Here is a 25,799-nt window from a genome sequence, read left to right on the forward strand (position 1 = left end):
AGACTTTCAGGCATCCAGATTTTAAATCATTTATAGTTTCAAACAACACCTTGCAAGCCAGCCAGAAACTAAAAGGCATCCAGTTCAGATCACAGTACCGTGCTTTCAACACAAAGCTCCACTTAAGTGCACAGATGTAACCTACACCAACTTCAGCTGAACCAGTATGTAGAGTGTGCTGTAAGTGGACAAAAGTATGGATAACTGTAAAAAGTCTGCAACCAAAGGAAACTTGCACTCATCTTACCAGGAAAAAATCCTATTGGCCACAGCTGCTATTTGAGCATCCAGCAGCAATGTCAGAGTTAACTAGCCCTACAAATTGCAAAACTATATTAGGGTATTTCTAGTTGTTTCCCCTATATTTGCAATATTACATCAGTCTTGTCAGTCTTAATTTGCCCTTATGCAAATCCCAATCTTTTACACAGAGTGTCATGCATGGCACTCTGTACTGCAATGCCATGGCCAGATATAGTGGAGATGAGGTAAAGCTGGGTGTCAGCTCTCCTGAGACATTTCTGCCAACGCGTCCTTCTAACCCTCCTACAGGTCTATGTTGAGCTAGACAAGTGACAAGGTAGAACCCTGAAGGGTCTTTGGCATGACATTCTTCAGAATAACTATGTTCAGACCTCTCACGAAGGAGTATAGAAGCCACACAAGAGTAATTCTATCCAGACCTGCTAGGAATTGCAGATGAATCAAAATCCAGTGGTATCAAAGATAGATGTCAAAGAGCAATGGCATCAGAGCTAAAAGAATCACTAAGGACACTTTCCCCTCATGTATGACTAAGATGAGATAACAGACTAGTGCCCATAGTGTAGATAATTGAATACCACCACCAGTTTCCATCCTACAGCCATCCCTAAAACCTTATTTACTGAGGTCAGGGAAATTTGAAGATTCCCTACACTACCAGAGTTGTCCAGTCACAACTATTTTAAAAACAAACTTTCCCCAAGAAGAGGGATCAGACACAGCATCAAGTAATAGTTTCTTTACAATAATATGTACATCTATAATACATTGTGTCCTCAAAAGCTCTTCTCCTATACACTCCTATCTTTAAGATTGTACTACTCCAAAAATAAATGTGTTCACTTTAATACTTTTCCTACAGATAAATGGCAGTTTTCAAAAGTGAGAAGAAAATCTCCTTTATTTTTGAAAATTAAAGTCAATTTGAAATTGTCCTGATATTGTTAAAATGGGCTACAGCATGTGAGCAGTAATGCTTTCTACATTTTATTCAATCAGTTCAACTACATCAATCTCACTAGCACAACCATACTGTGTCTGTATTTTTTCCTCACTGAGACTTTAACTGATAAGCTTTCATGAAGAAAGCTTACTGTAAGAGTTGAATTTAAAGTTTAAAATTTATGATGAAAGTCTTTGTTACTGTGGAGTTTGCGAGATGGAATCTTGGTCTCTTCTATGGTAAACCACAGAAAATTCAATATGCTTAAACAGTAAACCAATCATTATAGCAACATCTCAACTTGTACTTCAACTAAAACACAATTTTTGCAGAAACTAGAGGGATTCGCTACATGAAAGTTATATTTTATGAGAGTATTAAGGACTTGAGATATTGGAAAAATAGAGGTGCAAGAAGTCTTAACCCCCAGTTTTTTTCAGGTTGGGATAGGCCATGTCAACGCCATGCCAGAACACCTTGATGGCCAAGCATGCAATACTGTCTAAAAATTCAGAAAATAACCAACGTATGCTATACTCCATTAAAATGTTTATTTTTTGTTTTGGTTAAGAAAGAATCTAGCGTAAGCTAGAGTCCTCGACACACATTGATGATGTGGAGAGAAAGATGTCATTGTAGTTGAAAGGCAACACTTCCTTGTATATCCCCAGCACTCAAATGTGTGATGGCACGAGATGGTGCTCATACAGGGAGTAGGAAATACTCTGTAGCAGGGTTTTGAGTAACACTATGTTTTATGTAACATTTCAATGTGGGCTGTGTCTTCTTTATACAGTAACTCCTCACTTAACGTTGTAGTTATGTCCCTGAAAAATGCAACTTTAAGTGAAACGATGTTAAGCGAATCCAATTTCCCCATAAGAATTAATGTAAATGGAAGGGTTAGTTTCCAGGGGAAAAATTTTTTTTTTTTTGCCAGACAAAAGTATATATATATATATAGTCACACACACCTCTATCCCGATATAATGCGACCCGATATAACACAAATTCGGATATAACGCGGTAAAGCAGTGCTCCGGGGGGGCGGGGCTGCACACTCTGGCGGATCAAAGCAAGTTCGGTATAACGCGGTTTCACCTATAACGCAGTAAAATTTTTTGGCTCCCGAGGACAACGTTATATCGGGGTAGAGGTGTATATACATGTATACACATACACACACACACAGTGTAAGTTTTAAACAAACAATTTAATACTCTACACAGCAATGATGACTGTGAAGCTTGGTTGAGGTGATGAGGTCAGAAGGTGAAAGAGGGTGGGATATTTCCCAGGAAATGCCTTACTGCTAAATGATGAACTAGCAATTGACTGAGCCCTCAAGGGTTAACTCATTGTTGTTAATGTAGCCTCACACTCTACAAGGCAGCACGAATGGAGGGAGGGGAGACAGCATGGCAGACAGAGACACACACACTGTGTGTGTGTGTGTGTGTGTGTGTGTGTGTGTGTGAGAGAGAGAGAGAGAGAGAGAGAGAGAGAGATGCGCATTTCCACCTTTAAGTACGCTGACCCCACTCTTAAGTACATTGCCTTGTTAAGTTAATCAGCAAGCTGAGACGCAGCTGCTGCCAGGAAGCTCCCTCTGTCCTGAGCCCTGTCATGTGTCCCCCCTGCTCTATGGAGATGGGATAAGTGGGGTGCAGGAGCAGGGGGGAGGGGGACACCCTGACATTAGCCCCCCCTCGTCCCTTCCCCCCCCCCACACACATCCGCACAGCAAGCAGGAGGCTCCCGGGAGCAGCTCCAAGGTAGTGGGCAGGAGCAGCACATGGCAGTGGGGGGAGGGACAGCTGAACTGACAGCAACTGATAGCCTGCTGGGTGGCTGTTGCACAGGGAACTTAGGGGAGCGGGAAGCTGATGGGGGGCTGCCGGTCCACCCTGGTTCCAAGGCCCCACCAGCTAGCTGCAATGGGCTGCTCTTCCTGCAAGCAGTGGACAAAGAAGGCGGCTGCCAAAGACGTTATAAGGGATCATTGCAGAACTTTAAACGAGCATGTTCCCTAATTGATCAGCCACGTAACAACGAAACAACGTTAACCGGGACAACTTTAAGTGAGGAGTTACTGTATTTGCAAATGTACTAATGAAATTACTTAAGACAGACTGATGATTCAACATGTTGAAGTCAGAGTTTGAGAAACACTGCTCTAGGGTACTGAACAATTTTAGGGTCTATGCACAAATTGCTCCTAGATGTTCTACTGTGTTCATTACCTTAAATATTAAGGCTCTGTCTGCACTGCATTTTCTGTTAGGAAGCTGTTTTTATATACACATTGTGACATTATGCCCCCATATTCTTCATAGAGAGATGGACACAAATCGGACATAAGGAATGGTAACATACATAAGCCAGTAAGTGAACACTTCAATCTCCCTGGTCATTCTATTACAGATTTAAAAGTCACTATCATTGAACAAAAAAACTTCAGAAACAGACTTCAAAGAGAAACAGCAGAACTAAAATTCATTTGCAAATTCAACACCATTAATCTGGGCTTGAATAGGGACTGGGAGTGGCTGGCTCATTACAGAAGCAGCTTTTCCTCTCCTGGAATTGACACCTCCTCATCTATTATTGGGAGTGGATCACATCCACCCTGATTGAATTGGCCCTGTCAACACTGGCTCTCCACTTGCGAAGTAACTCCCTGCTCTCCATGTGTCAGTATATAATGCCTGCATCTGTAACTTTCACTCTATGCATCCGAAGAAGTGAGGTTTTTACTCACGAAAGCTTATGCCCAAATAAATCTGTTAGTCTTTAAGGTGCCACCAGACTCCTTGTTGTTTTTATAGAGAGATAGTTATATATGATATGATTATGGCATAACTATGATATATTTTAAACAAGGGAGGTTGTCAAGTCCCCATCATTGGAAGCTTTTAAAAACAAGTTGGACAAACACCTGTCAGGGATGGTCTAGGTTTACTTGGTTCTGCCGCAGCACAGGGGGCTGGGCTTGATGACTTCTCAAGGTCCTTTCCAGCCCTACACTTCTATGATTCTAGGTCTTAATCAGGACAAGCTTTAGAATTTTGTTGGGAGTGCTTAACTCATTTCCATTTAGAGAGAGCACTGTAAACCCCTTACGCCATCTCATTCAACCACAGTAATACCACCACTCCAAAAATATAGTCAGACCCTCTCGGACAATCTTCTCCCAAGTATCAGGCCTGCAGGGAGGTAAGTGTACTTCCTGCATGGCCTAATGCAGCATTTTTCAAACTGGGGGTCCTGCCCCAAAAGGCGGTCACAAGGCTATTGTGGGAGGCTAAGGGGGGGAGTTGCGCAATCACAAAAAATAGGGTTACCATATGTCCAGGTTTTCCCAGACATGGGCTCTTTTTTGGTCCTTGCTCGTCCTTTTTCCTTGCCTTCAGAGCTGGGTGGCTGGATGCCCAGTTCTGAAGGCAGTGCTGCCGCCAGCAGCAGCACAGAAGTAAGGGTGGCATGGCATCGTAACTTAGCTCTGTAGGGATCTCCAGGGATACCATGAAAGCTATGTCCGGTACCATTGTGGGGTGGGGGAACGACATCATCACAGCCTGAAATATTTTCAAAGGCGGGCCCTGAAAAATAAGCTTGAGAACTCTTGGTCTACGTTCTTTGCCTCACCTTTGTGAGGAGTACTGTTCCCACAGCACTGACTGCAGGGGTGAAAGTGAGCTGGTATGGGCCAGTACTCCGTACCGGTAAGAACCCACACCAGCCCACACCCAGCCCACATTAAAGCGCTGCCGCAGCACTTTAATGTCCCTGCCCCTTTTGCCTCCCCGTCGGCGGCCCTGCTGGTAGGGTCCGTACCGGCAGGGCTGCCGACACGGGGGGAGGAAGGGGTAGCAACATTAAAGCGCCTCCGTGGATTCTCAAAGAGCTGCCGCAGCAAAGGACCCAGCGCTGCCCCTTCCCCCCGGGGGTGGGGGGGGGGCACGCAGGAACATTAAAGCGCTGCTGCGGCAAAGGACCCTGCAGCGCTTTAACCCCTGCCCCTTTTGCCCCGCCCCACCCCCCGGCCGCGGGGGAACGACAAAGGGAGCAGCTGCCCTGGGGCCAGCGAGAGCCCCGGACCCTTTAAATCAATAAGGGAGCCCCGGGCAGCGCGGGACAGGTGGCCTGGAAGGGCTGGCTGGGGGATGCTGACCCCCAGCTCCACCCCTTCCGCCCAAGGCCCCGCCCCGTCCGGGGGCCGGAGCCGCCCCGTCCCGTACCGGTAAGTGTTCTCAGTTACTTTCACCCCTGACTGACTGTCATGTATTTTATTTGTTCCAATTGTTATTTGACATTTGAACACAGCACAGTGGTAATGAATTTGTAATTTTAAAGTCTACCCTTGTATTTCGTTAAAGGTTTATGTTTTTAAGCATTTTTGTATTTTTTTTTAGAAAGTACTTAGATCACATTACTGCAAACATCTCAGCTGACAGAAAAAAATAAATAGATTAGAATGCAGATTTACCATCTCTCCATTTTTATCACAAATGTTGCAAAACCTCCCACTTTTCTTTAAGCCCCATCTTCTGCAGCCCTGCAAACACAGGAGAATCTTACCTTTCATTCTTTAAAAAGTGTGCTTCTAGAACTTGGGGTTGCAGAGAAAATAAAGAAAGGAAACCTGGTGTACCTTAAAGGCACAAAAATAGGAAGCAAATAAAAAGAACCCAAAATTTGTTTCTTAATTTCTCATGGTTTTGGGGGTGTATCTTAATTTTTTAACCCCCGAGGTTGACAATATCGTGATGAGTGTTTTTCCCCCACTACAGATTATGAATTATACTGGTGTGCTGGCAATCTGCATAAAAATCACCCTCTACAGCTGGATGCCCTCCCCCTGTCCTGTCCTTCTCCTCCCCACCCGCAAAGTCGTGTCTCACATCCCCAATTAAACAAAAATTTTGGTGAGCCCGTCTACTGACTATTCTACTGTGAATTTGTAGCAAGCAAAATGAGTTATTAAATCTTTACTGCACAGGTGATCAAAGGTTCAGACTAGAAACGTCAATGGCAGTGTGTTCACGAGGTCAATCAATGATGGCAGCAAATTCCCTCAACCTACCCAGGTAGGCAAAGTGGCTGCACAGAAACTTTTTTCTCTCTCTTTATTTGTGCCTGTGTATTGTAATCCTTCCAGACTGCACATCTATACAAGCAAAGAATTTATCTTGTCCTTAAATACTGTTCAGTATTTGGGTCCCCCAAAGATTTAGTGGGTGCCAAGCCCTGCCTTGGGTAACAACTGACCTGCATCACAGCAATAGTTTGATCTCTATCTCTGTCCAAAAAAACACACACCCCGAACCAAACCTAGGGCTTGTCTACACTTGAAACACTAGAGGCACAGCTGCAGTGGGGCTGCTGTGGTGCTTCAGTGCAGACTCTCTCTTAAGCAACGGGAGAGATTCTCCTGTTGGTGTAATTAATCCACCTCTCCAACAGTTGGTAGTTAGGTCAACAGCAGAATTCCTCCATCAACCTAGCACTGTTGACACTGGGGGGGGATCAGGTCAGCCTAACTACTTCACTCAGTGTGGATTTTTCACATTCCTGAGCAAGGTAGCTGGGTTGACTTAACTTTTGAGTATAGACCTGGCCCTAGAAACTTGTTGAAAAATGACTATTCAGGGGGCAGCTGATATCTCCAGAACTCCTGGCTCAAATGATCCTAAATTTGGGTCACAGTAATGCCACTTTGCACTCCCACAAGGCATTACAAATTTCAAGAAAACCCATGCAAGCATGCAGATTTTGGAGCACTTAGAATCCTTGTTCTTTGAACAGGAAGTAGAGAGGGATGATGGAGGAAAAGGCTCCTTTGCATATCCATCTGCAGCATAGGAGGCTCAGAAAGATGCGTAGTGTCCCATTATCTCTATATGATGTTGCCAGCTGAAGGAGAACACCCCATAGTGAATTCAACCTGAAACAACATCTCAGAGACATGTGAACCACTCCATTAATCTCAGTGGGTGTTCCCATCACCCTCCTAAGTAAGTGCCTTGCAGCCTGTGACATGCATGAAATATACCCAATCTCAGCTCCCCACCCAAAGGGGCAGGACTTCCCCAGAGCCTGGCTTTTAGTGGGGGCAAAGAGAGGGCCTCAGACCCTCCCAAAAGGGCAAGAGCCCCAGAACTCTGTTCACATGAGTGGGATATGGAAGGTCCAACCCCTGTAGATGAGCACTGGCACACACAGGGGAGGCACCAAGAGGGCTTCAGACCCTCAGAGGGGCAAGCCCCCCCATCCTAGTTCATATGAGTAAAAAAGGAAGGGAGGCTGAGACCCTTCTAGAGTGGCAAGAGCTGCCCAGATCTCAGCACACACACAGAAAGGGAGCATGCGGGGCTGACAGGTGCTCCTGAATCTTCTTTTCCTCAGTCCCCCTTCTACTCAGCCCCATGTCCCACCTCTCCTCTCCACTTAATGCCATGCCTCCTTAACCTGAGCCCCCAACCCCTCTACTCTACCTTAATACTCATCCCATTTATCCCCCTCCCCACAAACCCCCTCCTCTAATTCGAGCCCCAAACCTCTTTTCCCCTAGTCCCTCACTCCTCTGCCCCCCTCATACCAATTCCCCACCAAGGAAGCATTTACGTTTCATTTTTTTCACTGAAATACTTTACATTTCTCCCACCTCCACCAAATCAAATTGCCACTCATGACTCACAAATTATAGCAACTTTCAGCCATCCAGTCCAAATCTCCTTTTGTCTTAAGTGGGGGGATGTGATTAACCTCTACTAACTGACAGGTGAGTTCACAGCCATCAATCTCAATGAGGTTTGTGATTCATCCAGTAATTAGTATCTCTCAGTTCAACAGGAAAAGGCAGCTATAGGAAACCGTTTTTTGAGAGGTTGGGGCCTGTAAATTGGGAACCCCTAGGTCAAATGTCCCCACCTGGACTGGGGTACCACTGAGCCCTCTGACCCAGCAGCCTGGGCTCCCTCTTTCACTGTGCTGCTGTGGCAAACTGCAGACACACTCCTGGTCTTACATTTCTACCAACATACACAGAGGTAGGGACACACTTAGCTGCAGTTACATGCAGGCTCTCTGACCAGCCACTGCATGTTAACCAACAATAGAGAGGCTACAGCCAAAATAACCACCAGCTTCCCAGCCTGGGACCCCCTCTGGAGTATAAACCCAGAATTATATCGTCTTGCGCTGCACAGGGAACTGTACAGCATAAGCTCATAGAGTTCGCCCCCCTTCCCATGTGGAGAGGAATATGCAACAGCCTTTGCCCCTTGAGCTACAATGTTGCATGCATTTCACTCAAAGTCACTCAAAGCAGATTACCTAGTAAACAAACAAAATACAAATTAAGTCTAAGATACTAGAAAGATAGGATATGAATTAGCAAATTCTCACCCTGACGGATGATACAAGCAGGCTGCAGATTCTTAAGGGACAAGCTGCACTTGCTTTACAGCTTGGAATCCCCAGGTCTTTCACACACAGGCTAGAAATCCCTTTTGCCTGGGTTCAGCACTTCCCCCAGTTCAGTCTTTGCTCCTCAGGTGTTTCCAGGAGTCTTCTTGTGTGGGGAGTGAAGAACGACAGATGATGTCACTCCCTGCCTTATATAGCTTAAGCATATGGTGGGAACCCTTTGTTTCACAACTTGGTTCCCAGATCGATTTGTGCAAAAATACTGACATCCCAAGATGGAATCCAAAGACAATGGACTGTGGTATAGCTTAACCTTCCTGTGGGCATTTTGGCCAGGCTGTAAGCAATGGCTGCTATTCCACAGTCCATTGTCTTTGCTGATGGGCCATCAGCCCTGTCTGGCTTCTTCACTGTTGTACCTGAAAGGATGGCTGTGGGTGTTTTCCAGAGTAAGCCCAGTTGAAATACAGATCCCTAGTCAATATTTAGAACTTCAGATACAAAAATGATTCATGCATATAAATAGGATAATCATTCAGCAAATCATAACTTTTCAAATGACCTCACATGACCCATCTTGTACAAAATATATCATAATTATGCCATAATTATATCATAATATCACTGTGAAGAATATGGGGTGCAGTGTCACGCCACCAAACAGTAAACCCCCTCGTTTCCTCTATCCCCTGGCACACACCTTACCATTACCACAACTACCATATACTGCATACCACACACCACAATCTTAACTTGCTATGGATGCCAGCCTTCCATTACCCACTTTTAGCAAACTATCCCTCCACCCCCTTCCCCAGCACAACACATTACATCCTAAACATCCACGAAAAATAGTGTTAGGAGCGGGTACTTTAGTAAAGAGTATATGGAAAAGGGAAGCTAGAGGGAAGGGCAGAGTTACAGTTACAGCACATGCAGTGTACAGTAGTTGTGGTGACAGTAAGGAATGTCTGTGGGTGAACGACAGGGTATCTACTTTTTGGTGACTTCCCTTTTCATTTCCTTCCATTCTGGATTTGAGTCAGCTATGTTATGTGTGTAGCAAACCTAACTATTTCACAGTGAAGATTTTTGTATATTAATATTAAATAGTAATAAGATTATGCAATTAAAAAGCCAATTAAGAGTGTTTGTACCATAATTCTGAGCTACTGGAATGGTAAAAATAGATGTAAACCCTGGTTTCCATTTCCAAATTTTTAAATCCTTATTAATTACCACAATGAGTGTCCCTAAGGTGTACATAATCATTTTATAATAGTGTAATTAAGTCCCTTGGCCCATGCTTTGGGACTTTTACAGAATAAATAAAGCACCACAATCAGTACTGCATGTAATTTATTGCTTAGAAAGAAAAAATATTTTGCAGTCAACATACCATAATTTAACAGACATGGCTTTAAAAAAACCCAAATCTCAGGCAATGATTTCTTAGGCCCCATCTTTACTGTCCTCCTATCATCTGATTCTCGTCTTCAGTAATAACCCTACCATACGTAGAGGTGATTCCATTAGCACATATGTGAAGTCCAATTCTAGATATTGATGGGGTGTCAACACATATTGAAATTATGTGGCTTGATCTATTGTAAGCAGGGTAGGCCAGTAGCGGCCTAAACCATAAACATGTATCAATAGAATGCAGGGAGACAAAGAAAAGCAGCAGATGGCAAGAGCATATGTACATGCATGGCATGTGTGTGCAGGGGAGTGGTAAGAGAAAATGAAATCCCCATTGTTCTAGGTATGCAGGATGGGGAGAAGAGGTGAACCTGGAAGGATTTAGAGAAGACAGAGAGCAAGCAAAGGCATTATTTTACTCTGTGTGTGTGTGTGTGTGGTTTTCCCCTCTTGAATATCATCCCAAAAGCCTGAAAACCATAACTCCTGTCCTCACCAGGTCCTTGGTCAGACTAGGAAGGGACACTACCATTTGGAACAGAGGACACAAACTACAAGCTTTGATAAACTTGTAGAAGATGCTCAGTTTAGCATTCTTCAGGGGTGATTTTTCTACCATTTGTAACTGAGTCTCCCCCTTCAAATTAGCTATCAGACTTAACTCATGAGAACTAGTCATAACACAAATGAGATGGGGGGTTCAGTCATTTTAAAAAAGTTATTGTTGAACAAGAAGATTGTTAACTGCTGAAACATTTTATTTCTTAGCTCTCCCATAAGTCAATATGGGCAAACTGATTATCTTCAAACTAAAAGAACCAAATACATATTTTCATATGAGGTGAAATGGTTTTACAATTTAACAGAAGTATCTAAACTGCCTCAGTAAACTTTTATTTCTTTTTTAAAACCAGTAACATAAAAACAAAGAAATGCTCACAAATAATTTGAAAATGTATAGCTTTAGAGTCATGAAGAATGCCTCAAACTACAGTCAAAAGGCGGTTTCCATATATTTATTTCCCCTTTTGTCATCCCTCCTGCCCTCCCATTACACAAAATGCAGACCCCACCCAATAAACAGATTCCTAATTGGGGTGATGCTTGTTCCCAGGTGCACTCTGCTAGGAACCTCACACCCAGCACTGAATAGTATTGCCACCCCTATTATGGGGGATTTAAATAAATACTTCCATGTTTTTATTTTGTATCCAAGACCCCCATATAATATTTGTACTTAACAGACATGTATTTGTATATTTAAAAACTGAATACTCCTATACCACTCCAGACTCCTGAGTAACATCTCTTCTAACCAGTAGGTGGAGGTAGACACACATTAATGAATGAAGTGTAATTTTTGTCATCTTCATCCGATCCTGAACTTTCCCATTTTGAAAAAGTGTTTCCCAGCATTAGGTAACAGCATTTTATAAACTTACCTTCATTATGTTAGCAAAACTTTCTCTCACATTTAAAAACAAAACAAAACACACAAAAAATATCAAAAGAGGGCAGAAAAAGGAGAGTCTCAAACAGTTACTGAAAGTTTGCAGGAATTCATTTTAGGTAAGTACACATTACAGTTTCTGCTTCATTTCTTTGCTTTTTGGGATTTTATATACATTTGTGACATTACACATTTAAATTAATAATCTAATGTGTGATGACAAACCACAAAAAACAATTATTTTAATAATGGTGAAATTTGTGTGATGCTAATATCATGCCCAACATATGTGTCTTCTTTCCTGTGATCACTTGCAAATTGGGGCACGTCTTCACTACCCGCCGAATCGGCGGGTAGCAATCGATCTATTGGGGATCGACTTATCGCGTCTAGTGAAGACGCGATAAAATCGATCCCCGATGGCTCTTCCGTCGACTCCGGAAATCCACCGCGGCAAGAGGCGGAAGCGGAGTCGACGGCGGCGCGGCAGCGGTCAACTCGCCGCCGTCCTCACAGCCAGGTAAGTCCCCCAAAAATTCGCCCCCTCAGCTACGCTATTCGCGTGGCGGAAGTTGGGTTTTTTGGGCCCCCCCCCCCCCCCCCGTAGTGTAGACCTAGCCTTGGAGGCTAAGACCAATCTTCTCTGCCCATTTAGCTCTACATTGAGAATACAAAGAAATGTAGAGTTACATTTTTTGTACCGGTTTCAGAGTAGCAGCCGTGTTAGTCTGTATCCGCAAAAAGAACAGGAGTATTTGTGGCACCTTAGAGACTAACACATTTATTTGAGCATAAGCTTTTGTGGGCTACATCCGAAGAAGTGGGCTGTACCCCACGAAAGCTTATGCTCAAATAAATTAGTTAGTCTCTAGGGCCTGGTCTACACTAGGACTTTAATTCGGATTTAGCTGCCTTAATCCGAATTAACCCTTCACCCGTCCACACTACAGAGCCAGTTAATTCGAATTAAAGGGCCCTTTAAATCGATTTCTGTACTCCACCTCGACGAACGGAGTAGAGCCTAAATCGATTTTGTTAATTCGAATTAGGGTTAGTGTGGACGCACACCACCGAATTACTGTGTTTAAGTTAATGGGGTAGTGTGGCCGCACACCACCGAATTAATGTGGTTTAAAACCGAATTAAGGTGCTTAGTGTGGCCGCGCACAATCGAATTTATACAACCTGTTTCCCAAATTCGAATTATCTAAATTCGGATTAATCCTGTAGTGTAGACATACCCTAAGGTGCCACAAGTACTCCCATTTTTTGTACAGTAACTCCTTGCTTAATGTAGTTATGTTCTTGAAAAATGCGACTTTAAGCGAAACGATGTTAAGCGAATCCAATTTCCCCATAAGAATTAATGTAATAGGGGGTTTAGGTTGCAGGGAAATTTTTTTTGCCAGACAAAAGACATTATATACATATACAGTATAAGTTTTAAACAAGTTCTAATCAGAGGATTGTCTGGGGCACTGCTCATGAGCTCCCTGAGCTTCTCCTAAAGCAACCGTGTCGATATCAGGTGGGATATTTCCCAGGGAATGCCTTGCTGCTAAATGATGAACTAACACTCGGCTGAGCCCGCAAGGGTTAACATGTTGTTAATGTAGCCTCACACTCTACAACGCAGCACCAAGGGAGGGAGGAGACACAGCATGGCAGTGGCTGCAAACACTTCCCTGTGGAACCTGAACATGATGAGGAAAACATACTATCCCGCTGAAGCGCACCACTCCCTTCTCTGGACGGCGCATGCACAGCTGCAGAGGTACAGACTTTCCAAAGTGCCGGGGATGGTGGGTATTCAACCCCCAGCTCTGCCCCCAATCCAGCCCCCTCACCCCAAGCACGCCGCGTCCTCACTCCTCCCCCGTCCCCATCTCCCCCCCATTCCCTGAGAGGGAAACAGCCAATTGCTGCGAGCGGGCACGGGAAGGGAGGGGGGAGTTGCTGATCTGTGGGGCCCGCCCTGGTCCCAAGTCCCCACCCACTAGCAGGTGGCGGCCAAAAGACATTATAAGCAAACATTGCGCAACTTTAAACGAGCATGTTCTCTAATAGATTAGCGATGGAACAATGAAACATTAACCGAGATGACTTTCAGTGAGGAGTTACTGTACATGGCTGTTTTGCTCTGAAGTCTGTTGATAGAAGTGTGAAGTCCTGAAAGTGTTTGAGCACAACTAATTCAAAGCCTCTGAAAAAAATGTTAAAATTTGCTGTTTATATTGATATGGACTATAGCCATTATTTTGATAAGAAATGGCCCATATTTTTAAACTGGAGTGCCTAAAGTCAAACTCCTAAATTCATACTCGGATACCTAAACACGTGGTCTAATTTTTCAAAGGTGCTGGGAAAGCTGATCTACTTGTGAAATCAATGGGAGTTACAGGTACTCAATGTCTTAGAAAATTAGGCCACGTTTATGCAGGTGCTATCTATGTATTGAAGAGACAAACCTTAGATATCTAGGTTTGAAAAATGTTGTCCAATTGCTTTTTTCCAGGTATAATTTTTAAAAATAATTTAGAAACAGCCTGCTGTAAAGTGAATTTAGATCAATTTTTGGATGATCATTCAACAGAATAATTTTGTTGCATACCTCTCGAGGAAGCATTGCAAACTAAATTAACTTTTATACTTAAAACATACTGCTTTTAAAAGAAAGTGTCACCAAAAACTGAAGCACTTTAAATGTACTCACTAAGAATTGAGAAATCTCAATTTAAATCTACAACCAAAATTAAAAATCGGAATGATTTAGATTATAATGTTTTATGCTTAACATGTCATTACTAGAGCTGAGCAAGTAATACATTTTTCAGTTTGCAGGCCAAACCAAACAAATTTTTAAAATGGTTTTGTTTCATCTGAACAATTTTTTTTTCTTTTTGTTGATTCATTTCATTTCCAGTTGTTTTACCCTTTATTTATTTTTGAAATAAATCCAGCTAAATTTCTAAAAATGTTTCAAAATGAAAAGCTGAAACATTTTGTTTTGAAAATGTTGAAAAGATGTTTTGACTTTAAAAAGATTCCTTTTTTTTAGCCAAAACTATTTACTGAATTCTACATGAATTCACAAATAATTCTGGTTGCCCTGTAACTGCAATTTTGGCAAAGAAACGATTCACCTGAAAAATGTTGCCCAGCTCTAGTCATTACTCAAATAACCATGATAAAAACCAAGGAGGAAACTTACAATTCGAAAACCATATAAAGCATTCCATCTGAACTGTATGTCTCCAATAATTCAACAATATGGGGATGCTTCAGCATGTGACAGATACTGGCTTCCCTCTTCAGATCTGTGGAAGATAATGAAAAGTGTTATATTAGTTGCCTTGATCACAAACTGATAGTACAATACCAAGAAGTTAAAGATCAATTAGTAAAGAAAAAAGGACATATTCTTTGGGAAGGTTGACATCTGACATTATTTCCAAAATAGTCTTTAGCCTTTGTAACCAAAATTGGCAAGAGAGCAATGAGTCACTTTCTCTTTTCTGAGAGACTGTTTTTCTGGAAAGAGGTAACAATTTTTCTGAAACATTAGTAAAGGCACAAAATCGGATCTGTTAGTGGCAAAGTACAACAGCAGCTGTTATTTCTTTTTCTAAAGCATAGAATTAGCTGATTATTTAAAAAACTATATACCATATTTTGAAAAATTGATTTACTCTACTACATACTAAGGTTCATTAGTTTTGTAATACCCAGCTACGCATGTGTAATCCACGCTTCTGTCACTCTTCCTTTAAATGGTAGTAGTCAGGTTTATTGCCAGAAGAATACAGCACCTGTCCACTGACTCCAGCCAGTCTGGGCTAGCGGGGGGTAGGGTGACCAGACAGCAAGTGTGAAAAATAAGGACGGCGGTGGGGGTAAAAGGCACCTATATAAGACAAAGCCCCAAATATCAGGACTGTCCTTATAAAATCTGGACATCTGGCCACCCTAGGTGGGAGTGTGGGGGGGCGTAGGTAGTCAAACCCTTGGAGCATGCTCAGTAGGACATTTCCAAGGGTGGTGGCTAACTCCACTCCCAAGTTTATACAAAAAAAAGGCATCAAACTTCAATTAGTTGAGACAGAGCCATACCTGAGGGGGGGAAAGAGATTTCTGCCCTGAGGGCTGATGCTCACAGGCCTGCTTTTACTAATTGCAGCAGAAGATAACCACAAGGAGAAAGATACCAGCCTATTCAAAGAACTGGGTGTTTGCTGCTTTTTCAGCTCAGGACAGTGTGTGGTGACATAAATGCCAAATCAGTGGTGCATGTTTTAAATGCTTAGGATTTGTGGCCTATGTACCTTTTGGTACTGAAGAAATCTGTATGTTTGATGCTATTATTTTTCTTTGCATATTATTTGTTGTATTGCTGTAATGATAAGATCATGTTTAGATTTATGAGGAGTCTTAGTTAACCCTCAAATTGTCGTCTTATAAACAAAGTTTTTTTGTTTTAGTCTGTGCAGCTTTACTACATTGTTGTTTTTATTCCAAACTGGGGCAACTCAGGCTACAGGCATCCACGATGGTCCAACTTTGCATATTTATCTTATGTATTATTATCCACAGGTGGATGTTCTGCTGTCAAAACAGACAGACTGACTATTCCTGCAGTAAAATGGAATTACAGTGGGTACTTATGTAATCAAAGTAGTACAGCAGAGGCCATTCAAAATCAGTCTCTCCAATCATTCCCCCACTATTAGCACAGATATACTCAAAAGATGCTTTGATGAATGATGCATTGGCAAGTGCTGACTTTTAATGGTCAGCACTGTAAGAACACAGTTTTGGCCACGGCAATTACTTTTAATTTAAATTCCCAGTTACGATCGTTGAGTACATAGTGCCTCATTTTGATAGGTTTCGGAAATATACCCTGGAACACAAAAGCTATGTACAATCAATTATATTTCCTTTATTATTTACTCAAATAACCTTCAGAACAAATAAGAGCACTTGGAAGCTTAAACAATACATAAACACTTCAACTGGGAGAAAACCAAATTAAGTTTGCAATCATTACTATATCCTCTGGAAGAACAACTCCATTTTAAAAACAACACAAGAGTGTGGATGAGATCCTCAGCTCCACTCTGGTCCATTTAAGACAGGTAAAATGGCTAGCGCCACTTAAAGGGCTCTAAGAATTCCAGCTATCACTAAGGAAGAATTCACCCTGAGCAGGAACAGAAGAAAACAGCAGGCACAGGATGTCCCCTGAGGACCCCCTAACAAGCCCGGATGGGAGGGGTGTGTTGGAGCGGGGCTGGAAACAGGTAGAGAATGTCAGGGGCAGTCTCCAGCACTGCAGAGATTCTGAGCAGTGCCACAGCCAATAGGGCAGCCCGGAGTAACTGCAGTAATTTAGCCCCTGGAGCAGCCCAGGACTGGGAAGCACCTCTTCCCTCTGGGAGGCAAATTTGTCCTTCACCTCCCAAAGGCACAGCACAGAATCTTACCCACAATTTCTCGGGTCAGTCAAAGATATTTAATCCAGCAATATCCAGAAACTGCACGCTACTCTGAAAAATTGACAGACATACATACAGATGCTCTAATACCATGGTGGTAACTGTAGTATAAAAACCTAGATAGGGACCCACCTCCAATTAAGGATGCACTCATTGTCTCTGCAAACAAACACACACATATTTTTCAAGTCAACTTTAATGAAGCTGTAGATTGTATGCTAGTCAGGATTCTGTGAACGTTCACCTGAGTTTTAATAGCATAATGTTTTAGTTGAAAATAAATGAATTCTGGATTAGGGGCAAACGTGATTTTTTTCACGCAAGTCATTAATGTCCAGTATCCTTAAGTGACTTTCCTATTACATGCAATCCTATACAGTCCCTACAGAGGAAGGGGGGTGAGCAGGCAGCAACAGCTGCAAGTGAGTGTGATAGAGTAACAGAATGCTGCAGGGGCTGGCTGGCTGTCTCAGCCTAGGAGTAGGGGTGCCTAGGCCAAGTGGAACTTACCCAAAATTTGCAAGGGAAGAACTCAGTTTAAGTAAGATTTGTGTGTGTAGGCCTTTTTTGTTACTTTAACCCATTTCTCTGACTACTGTGTTCCTGTTTAATTAATAACACTTTGTTTTGAAAATGCTGAACTGTATCACTGCATATATTTTCTGGTCATAAAGTTCCTAAGAGAGAAGGTTACTGCAAGAAGCCAAACCAAATTGGTCTTCCTAAATGAGCCATGGTGAGAAATCGGGGCGCTGAAACCTACGGATCCAGTTTAAGAGTAGCAAAGTCATGGGACTCCTCCTTAAGTGCATTGGAGGCCCAGAGCCTGTCCCTGCAAAGGGTCACTCATGAGAGACTGCAGAGAGGTACAAGAAATAGCACACACTGTGATCCATGACAGACACATTCCTAGTATTTTACAAATATGTATGATTTAGATTCTAGAACCTCATACAAAATCAATGAAAAAGGCACCATCTAGTTATGCTATATATGGTATGTGTGAGACACACCACCCTGGAACTAGGTACTTAATTGATGTGCAAGACTAAATTGTAAAACTGTGCTTACTCTAATAAATGGAGCCCCACCCTGCTATTTTGGGTCCTATGAAAATCAGCTCGCACAGACATCAGCCCAGAAACAGCAACTGAGAAAAGTGACACAAAATAAAACGGTTGACAATTCTGAGCCAGGAGCCCATCAGGACTCTCCAGAAAGGAAAAGTACCCTCAGCACCCCAAAGGTCTGCCTAACCTGTATGCCTGAGAAGCAGCCAGCTGGTGATAGCCAGGCCAGAGAAGAGGAGGAGGAATGACTGGGCTAGGAGCTGTACTGGCACACCATACCATAGAATGCACATGGCTAGAACAGTCCTGACATGCATGCTGAGCACAGCACACTGTTTGGGGTAAGGCAACTGGCAGTATCATGAGGAGGAAATACAGCCTCTCAAGTTGCTTTTGGTCAGAAAGGTAAAGAAGGAACCCTAATTGTATTATATTCAGTTTGGAGGATTGTTATTTGATAGAGGAAGCAACTGATTATTGCTTTGGGAGTTAGTTATTTCTTTGCATACACCAAATTACTCCCGACTACCATGCTTTTTTCTTTTATTCCTGACTCTGCCTATAGCCAGTCTTTTAATTTCATGCTTTCATTTCTCCTAAAAATGTGTTGTTTCTTCGTCCTTGATTTCTATAAAAGACAATAACTAACTGCCTTAAAGGGCATCTGGGCTGCATATTTATTTATTCACCTAGCCTCTCACAGGAGACACTGTACCTTATCCATAATTTAACACAATCAGGAAGTTTAGAGCTGCTACCTGCACTCAAACCAAGGAGCACAAATAACCCAGGGCCCACTGGTTCTAAAATGGGCCACAGAGACACTTGGGAACAAATTGACTCTGCTAATCTTGGAGAAATAAGGCCAGAGATTTTTGGGGGTGGGGGAGGAAAAGGGGGAGGAGTTGTGGCTACAGAAAATTATTTTTTAAAATGACCATTTAGGACTGATCTCTCAGCATCAGATTTAAGTACAGCAAAGTTTGCTAGTGTTCATAGGAGCTTAAAAATGTAGGATATTCCAGAGAAGATTATACTCCTGAGAGTTACTTAGTAGTGATAAACATGCTAAAGACGTCCTTTCCAGAAAAAAAGAAAACAAAACAGGTACATGAACAGTTAGAAAAAGAGTGGCTTGTAAAATCAGAATGAGTCTCTGGGCACAGATGATCTTCTAATCTAGGACCAGTTCTAGTTCTTTAAAAAACATTAATGCCATTTTATTTATAAGATTTTATATTTTGGTTCTGAAATATCCTGGACCTATAGGGAATTCTTCAGAAAATCTTAAAGGAGTATTAATCAGTCTTAAGAAGAGTTGCCTATTGCAGATAATTGCCTTAAACCTTTTGCTGCTACCATGTTTATTTTTTATTTTTTTAAAATAGAGAGTAACAAATCTTAGAGTCAACTTTTTACAATGCATCCACTCAGAACAAAAAGAGATGGGCAAACCACTCAAAAATAAGTACTTTTATTCCATTACTTGAAAATTAGATACAGGGCCGGCTCCAGGCACCAGGCACCCAAGCACATGCTTGGGGCGGCACCTGGTAAGGGGCGGCGGGGTGAGTGCGGCGTGGCATTCCGCGGGGGGCGCTCCAGCAGTGCGGCGCTCTGCGGGGCGGGCGGCACTCTGGGGGGAGTTCCGGTGGCGCTCGGCAGGGGGCGGGGGTGGGCTCCGGCGGCGCGGCGCGGCGCTCGGTGGGGGGGGCAGCGGGGGGCTCGGGGCTGGGGGGGGGGTTCCGGCGGTGCTCGGTGGGGGGGCGGCTTGGCGCTCGGCGAGGGGGCTGGGGGGCGGCGCTTTTTTTTGCTGCTTGGGGCAGCAAAAAAGCTAGAGCCGGCCCTGATTAGATAAGTCTCTCTTTCCCCTGTAACTTTCCACCATTCCACTTACTCCTATCAGAAGTATTTATTGGGGAAGGTGGCAGCCAACAAAGGTCAAATAAAATTTTGGGAGAAGCCAGGGCTTTTGGGGATGGTAGGAGCTGTGTCAGAAGAAGGGAGACTATGGCAACTTTAATGACTGAGGAAGAGGAGAAATTCAAAAGATTTGGCAATTCAAATTAGCACCAAAACTTTTGAGTTTCACCAGTCAAAGCGGGCATATTAACACAATGGCTTTCTTCAGACTTCAACCTGCCACTTCAAAGGTTTCTAAATGGAGAAAACATTTTAGAAAGTACAGAAAGCAACATTTAAGTTAAAGTGCATTTTTATTAATGCAGCCATATTATCAGGGCCGGCTCCAGGCACCAGCGAAGGAGGCAGGTGCCTGGGGCGGCCAATCGAAAGGGGCGGCACGTCCGGGTCTTTGGTGACAATTCGGTGGCAAGTCCCTCAGTCCCTCTCGGAGGGAAGGACCCGCCACCGAATTGCCGCTGAAGAACGAAGCGGCGTGGTAGAGCTGCCACCGAAGTGCCGCCGATCGCAGCTTTATCTTTTTTCCCCCCCTCTCGCTTCGCCTCTTGGGGCAGCAAAAAAGCTGGAGCCGGCCCTGCATATTATTTATGATAAACTAGCCAACCTGCAATTTGTACATATAGACAACATTCTCAACTCTTACCTTTCTGGCTAGATAAGGCTGCCTACTCTCTCCTTGTACTGTTTGTGTGGACAGGAACAAGAGTCTTGATACCAAGGAAGATAATGGTAAACCACTATTACAAAGTACATCTTTCACTGGTTTTCTCTCTCAACAATTTGAAAATAGTTATTCTGTACACTGAAAAGAAGAATTTAGAGAAGATTTTGAAGAGAAAGAAAACAAAAGTACATAATTTAGTGAATAAATTATGGGGTGTTAATTATGGGATATATAGTCTTATGTGCTAGTGGGTGGTATGTTTCACTTTTCATTTAATTTCAAACTATCAAACATTTGGAAATGCAGGATATAGTGCTGTGTCCCATAAATAACAGAAATAAAAATTTAGGTATGAACACAGGCTTGGCATCATCAAAAGTGCAGTACATAACACAAATGAACAGAGTGTGAACAAAAAAGAACTTTTCTCCAAATAAGAATCAATGATTTGCCAATAGGAAATTCAAAATCCTCCAGACTTAAAAAGACAAAGGCAGCAACATTAACTTTAGTGCATGGACTACATTTAGAATCCCTGCCTGTGCTGATCTTTATTTTCAGGGAGTGGAGCATGGAGGAATTTTTTTCTTTTCTTTACTATACCTGCAACAATTGAACGGCAGGAAAATAAGTGGTTTAAATAAGATGATGACAACTGGAAGTGGTTTTACACAGCAGGTGATCTGACAGCACACAGAATGAAGCATATAAAGGATCAAGAAATTACAAATATAAAAACAAAAAAACAGATCTAAAAGCTTCTACTTGACCAACGAACATGTTCAAGCTGGTAGGAAGACTTCAGCGGCAGATAGCTGAGTTGCAGATCACAGTATTTATCAGTGATGTAACTACAAGTTGACAATTTCAGATGAAGTAGTAGATATTTCCCCTCTGAGAATAAAAACATCTGAAAATTTTTAAGAGTGCTAGCCTTTTCACTATTCACAGAGAATTAACAAGGGGAAAAAACCCACACTTGTGTCTCTTTTCCTACCTTTAACTTGAATGAACTAAATCAGAAGAGGAATAAATATATTCAAGTCCCTCTTCTCAGCAAAAGAAAAAATTCTGCTTTTTTCTCATCAAAGCAGTTCTTAAATTTTCAATATATAATTGAGATTAAGAAAAGTAATTTGAAACGTTTGTTTTTCTTAAAAACCCAGAGTCCACATGACTCATATATGCTTTAAAAAAACCTGTCAGAACTAGAGCAACCATCTTAAAAAGGGATGGTAGAGACTGGAAGGCACTACCAAATCCCAAAAAACTAGAATGCATTTTATTCATTTAAAATAAAGTAGGAAAACCTGTTCACCATTTTATAAAGTGGACTTTAAGTAGAAGTCATATACTTCATGAAATCTTAAAACAAATCTTGAACATACTTTATTTAAAATACATTTTTATAAACAGAATAAGCACGAATAAGGAGTTTTACAGGTTTCTTGGATTTCTTTTATCACACCTGTAAACGTGCAAATTCACCAAATTCAATACAGTAACAAAAATTCTATAAAATAAAATATTTGTTGCTAGAATTAATCACAGCATGTTATCAAGGTTATGTAAATCTGAAAAAAACCCATACATTATACCTACAGATTTCCCATTGGGGGGCAACACAGATCATAATATGAAATTGTTATTCAGACAATAGATCACCACTGAACACATACAGTGTCTTTTTATAAAAATTGCAGAGAATTAAATGTACTCTTATATCTAGCCAATTTTCAACTTTCTTATTGGTCCAGATAACACAGAATAGACTCATGGCATTAAAACAGAACATTTATTCCACCTCTCTAAATAATTAACATATGCCCAAGACCATCCACTTACTAGGTCATCAAGATTTTGTAGAAGAATATTCTCCCTCTGCACTCCCCATAAGTCATTCAAAGCTGATGATGCCACCAAAAAATTGTTATATTATACTGTATAGAACAATTAAGTAAATTACAGGGCTATAATTTCACCAGAGGTGGTTGTGATTTCAAACATCAACGGCACAGCAGCTATAGAAATAGTGTTTAATGTTGTCTACATTGGCTGGTTGCTTGCCTGTGTAACAATCTTAGAATGTTATAATTCTGCATTAGCAGTGGTGATTTTTTCTGGGTGCATGTGAGCAAGACAAACAAGAATGATAGATTTAATACCTCCCCACCACAGACAGTGCAATCCACTTAATACGGATGTCTCCCACAAAAGCAACTTAAATTCTATGAATCTTAGGTGACCTGAAAAGGACTGATTTTTATTTAATCATTCATGTACTTTTTGTTTTCTTGTGATTTTTAAGGTAGGCTAGAGGGGCCAATTACCCTATTAGGTGGCAACCTGAGGGGGCATTAAGACTGGGACAGAAGCCTTAATTAGAAGCAGTTCACTAGTGCAGGAACAGGCGGGGCCTATATAAACCAGGAGGTTGACAATAGAGGAGGCTGCTGGGAAAGGCTGCAGTCTCTCCCCCTGGGAAGAGGGAGGAGTGTTTGGAGGCTGCAGAGCTGTGTAGACTGCAGTTGTTCCCTCAGAGGAGGGAGTGGTGAAGCGGGCAGACCCAAAGATGGAAGGGAGAGCCAGAAGGTTAGGACAGGGCTCAGGGAAATGCAGCAAGGTACAGGTCAGACTGCTGACTACAGGGTCCCTGAGCTGGAACCCAGCAGAGGGGGCGTACCCGGATTCCCCAACCAGCCACTGAGGAAGTGGCATCGGCAGGGCAGTGAGTAAGAAGACTGCCTGAGCCTGTTTTTGACAAAAGACTTCCCCTACCCCCAGAAGGGGGAACCACAATAGTGACCTAGATGGAGGACTGAGACACGAGGAGGCTGCAGCAGCCCTTGGGGCAAGAGAGGGGCTTCAGACAAAGAGACAGAGGCAGAGGGACAGTGCAACTACAGGAATGGGTGCCATACCTTCAGTGAATAGAGCACCACATCACAGGGGGTGGAAGGGGATTTGCTTCACTGGGATTTGCTTCTCAAGCTAGTCTGACAAATGTCATTTTGTGCATTTTCAGAGCACTGCACAAGGTCCACTCTTAGGCAACCAAATGTAAGGTGGTGATTGGGGAAGGTAGGGAGGGGAATTGTTTTTTGTGGTATTGTCCTTTTGCTTTTGTCTTTGATATGAAGTCTATGCACAAGAGATATTGTGCACCTGCATTCTGAACTACATTGATTAGGTATATTTTATAAAAGTAAACCAAGAGCAGCTAATAATTCACACCTTCAGCGCTAAAATAATTACTGCTTTGTAAAACCACAATGCTGAAAGGGAAACATAATTAGCTGACTTTTTGTTTTAAAAAGGATCTTAATCTCCTCTCCCCAAGAGCTAAAAAAATGATGGGTCTGTCTAAGCTAACCACCACTATGTTGGAGGATGTCATAACAACATAATGGGGTCCCTTTACCCAGTGAAAATGAGTTTTAGACTTGCAGTGTAGACATGACAGAGCCACATCTCTATCAGTCTTGAACTATTCTACAGCCTTGCTGAAGTCCAGTGCTATAACATGGTTCTCTCCCTGTCTATGCTGCATAACCAACACTATGTTTTAACATATCAGAGTACTACCATGCTGTAACTGGGTTTCCCAGCATGAAGGTAATTACAATGTAGATGGGACTTTAAATCACCACAGTTATCAGCTGCTCACCATTCTTTAGCAGAAAAAGTTTTATCTTGAAATACAGTTTATTTTGTTACTGCATTTTGTCTTCTGCTTTCTTCAACCCAAGTCAGGAAAACAGTAAGAATATTAGAATCGACTTAAAAACTTTCATTTTACCACAAACAATTCCATTCAAGTGGCACTCAGGCTGTCTTAGGACACCATAGGGATAAAAGTGTGGCATATTTGCAAAAAGTAATTTTTCAATAAATACAATACCCTACTCAGATTATGGCCCTGAGCAAGAAAAAGAGGTGTATTTTCCAAAATAATTAATTTAAATGAAATTCTGCAAAAATAAATTTGCCACATGTCAAAGAATCTACATGCCAAGTTTAAACTTGAAGACAATTAAAACGGCCTGTTATAAATCTTTCAAAGAGGCAGTTCACAATGAAAAAAACTGACTGAACCTCTACTGGTTGTGCTGCCAAATACATTTCTCCTATTGCTCGATTTCACTGCTTTTTGTAACTGCCACCTCTCCATTAGCTTCCTATTCAGAGTACCGATAACATTCATATATTAAAAATTTCACCACAAACAGAGGTCTATTAAAATCAATGAAACCACATTAACACTGTCTAGTTTGGAAAAATGCTTTAAGTTGCTACAGAGCCAGCAGCCATGTGTGATAATTTACTTCAGATAAAGAATGAATTTTGTCAGTACAAAAGAAAAAAAACAAATCAACTAGTAAGACACTTAATCGCACATGGTTATAAACTCAAAAGTCAGGAAATGCCAAATTAATGTTGCATGCACAACCTTACCTTTCTCCCCTTGTAAGCACGGATACTCAAATTACATGATCAGATATACCCCCCCCCCCAAAAACCATATAACCTTAGAGATTATAGAACCCCAGCACTGACTAGCTGACCCCTGACTCAGATCTGGTTTCTTTGGTGCAAACAATGTTTACAGAAATAAGAGTGTTGAAAACTAAGGCACACAGAGCTTTGATAATGAAGCAGAGCAGCCCAACTGCTTCTCCAGTGCCTTCTCTACTGCAAATCACGAGAAAAAGATCCTAAAGCAGAAGGGAAGGACAGAGTGTAATAAAATATTGATAGGGACCACACATCTCCAAGAACTTTAGTTATTATAGAAGGTAAGCAACCTTTCTTTCTTCTTTGAGTGCTGATATACTGCACTGTGGGTGACTAACAAGCATTTCTCATTGAGGAAGAAGGTGCGAGGACCAATGCAGTATTGATGACCAAAGGACCGCTGAGTCAAAGGATGCATCATCTGTGGAAGCTTGCACTAGGGCATAATGTCTTGTGAAAGCATGCAGCGAACCCATGTTTCCATTTAATAGATGTCAACTAGTGGAACTCTTTGAAGCGATGCTACCAAAGCTATCTTGGCTCTGGTTAGGGTTACCATATTTCAGCACGGAAAAAAGAGGACGGGAGGAGCCCCGCCCCCGTTCTGCCCTAGCCCCGCCCC

The 25,799-nt window shown here is 42.2% G+C and overlaps 1 protein-coding gene across 5 annotated transcripts in view; it reads right to left on the reverse strand.

Moving 5' to 3' along the window:
- Nucleotides 1-25,799, reverse strand: part of LOC112116985 (peripheral plasma membrane protein CASK) — a 408,250-nt gene that overhangs the window by 206,797 nt on the left and 175,654 nt on the right. For all 5 annotated transcript variants that reach the window (XM_024214779.3, XM_024214778.3, XM_024214777.3 and 2 more), the window contains one exon: nucleotides 14,722-14,827. In XM_024214779.3, the coding sequence (XP_024070547.1) occupies nucleotides 14,722-14,827 (106 nt within the window). The remainder of the gene's footprint in view (nucleotides 1-14,721; nucleotides 14,828-25,799) is intronic.

This window comes from Terrapene carolina, unplaced genomic scaffold, assembly GCF_002925995.2.
Source record: "Terrapene carolina triunguis isolate 2854851 unplaced genomic scaffold, T_m_triunguis-2.0 Scaffold24, whole genome shotgun sequence".
NCBI classification, from domain to species: domain Eukaryota; kingdom Metazoa; phylum Chordata; order Testudines; family Emydidae; genus Terrapene; species Terrapene triunguis.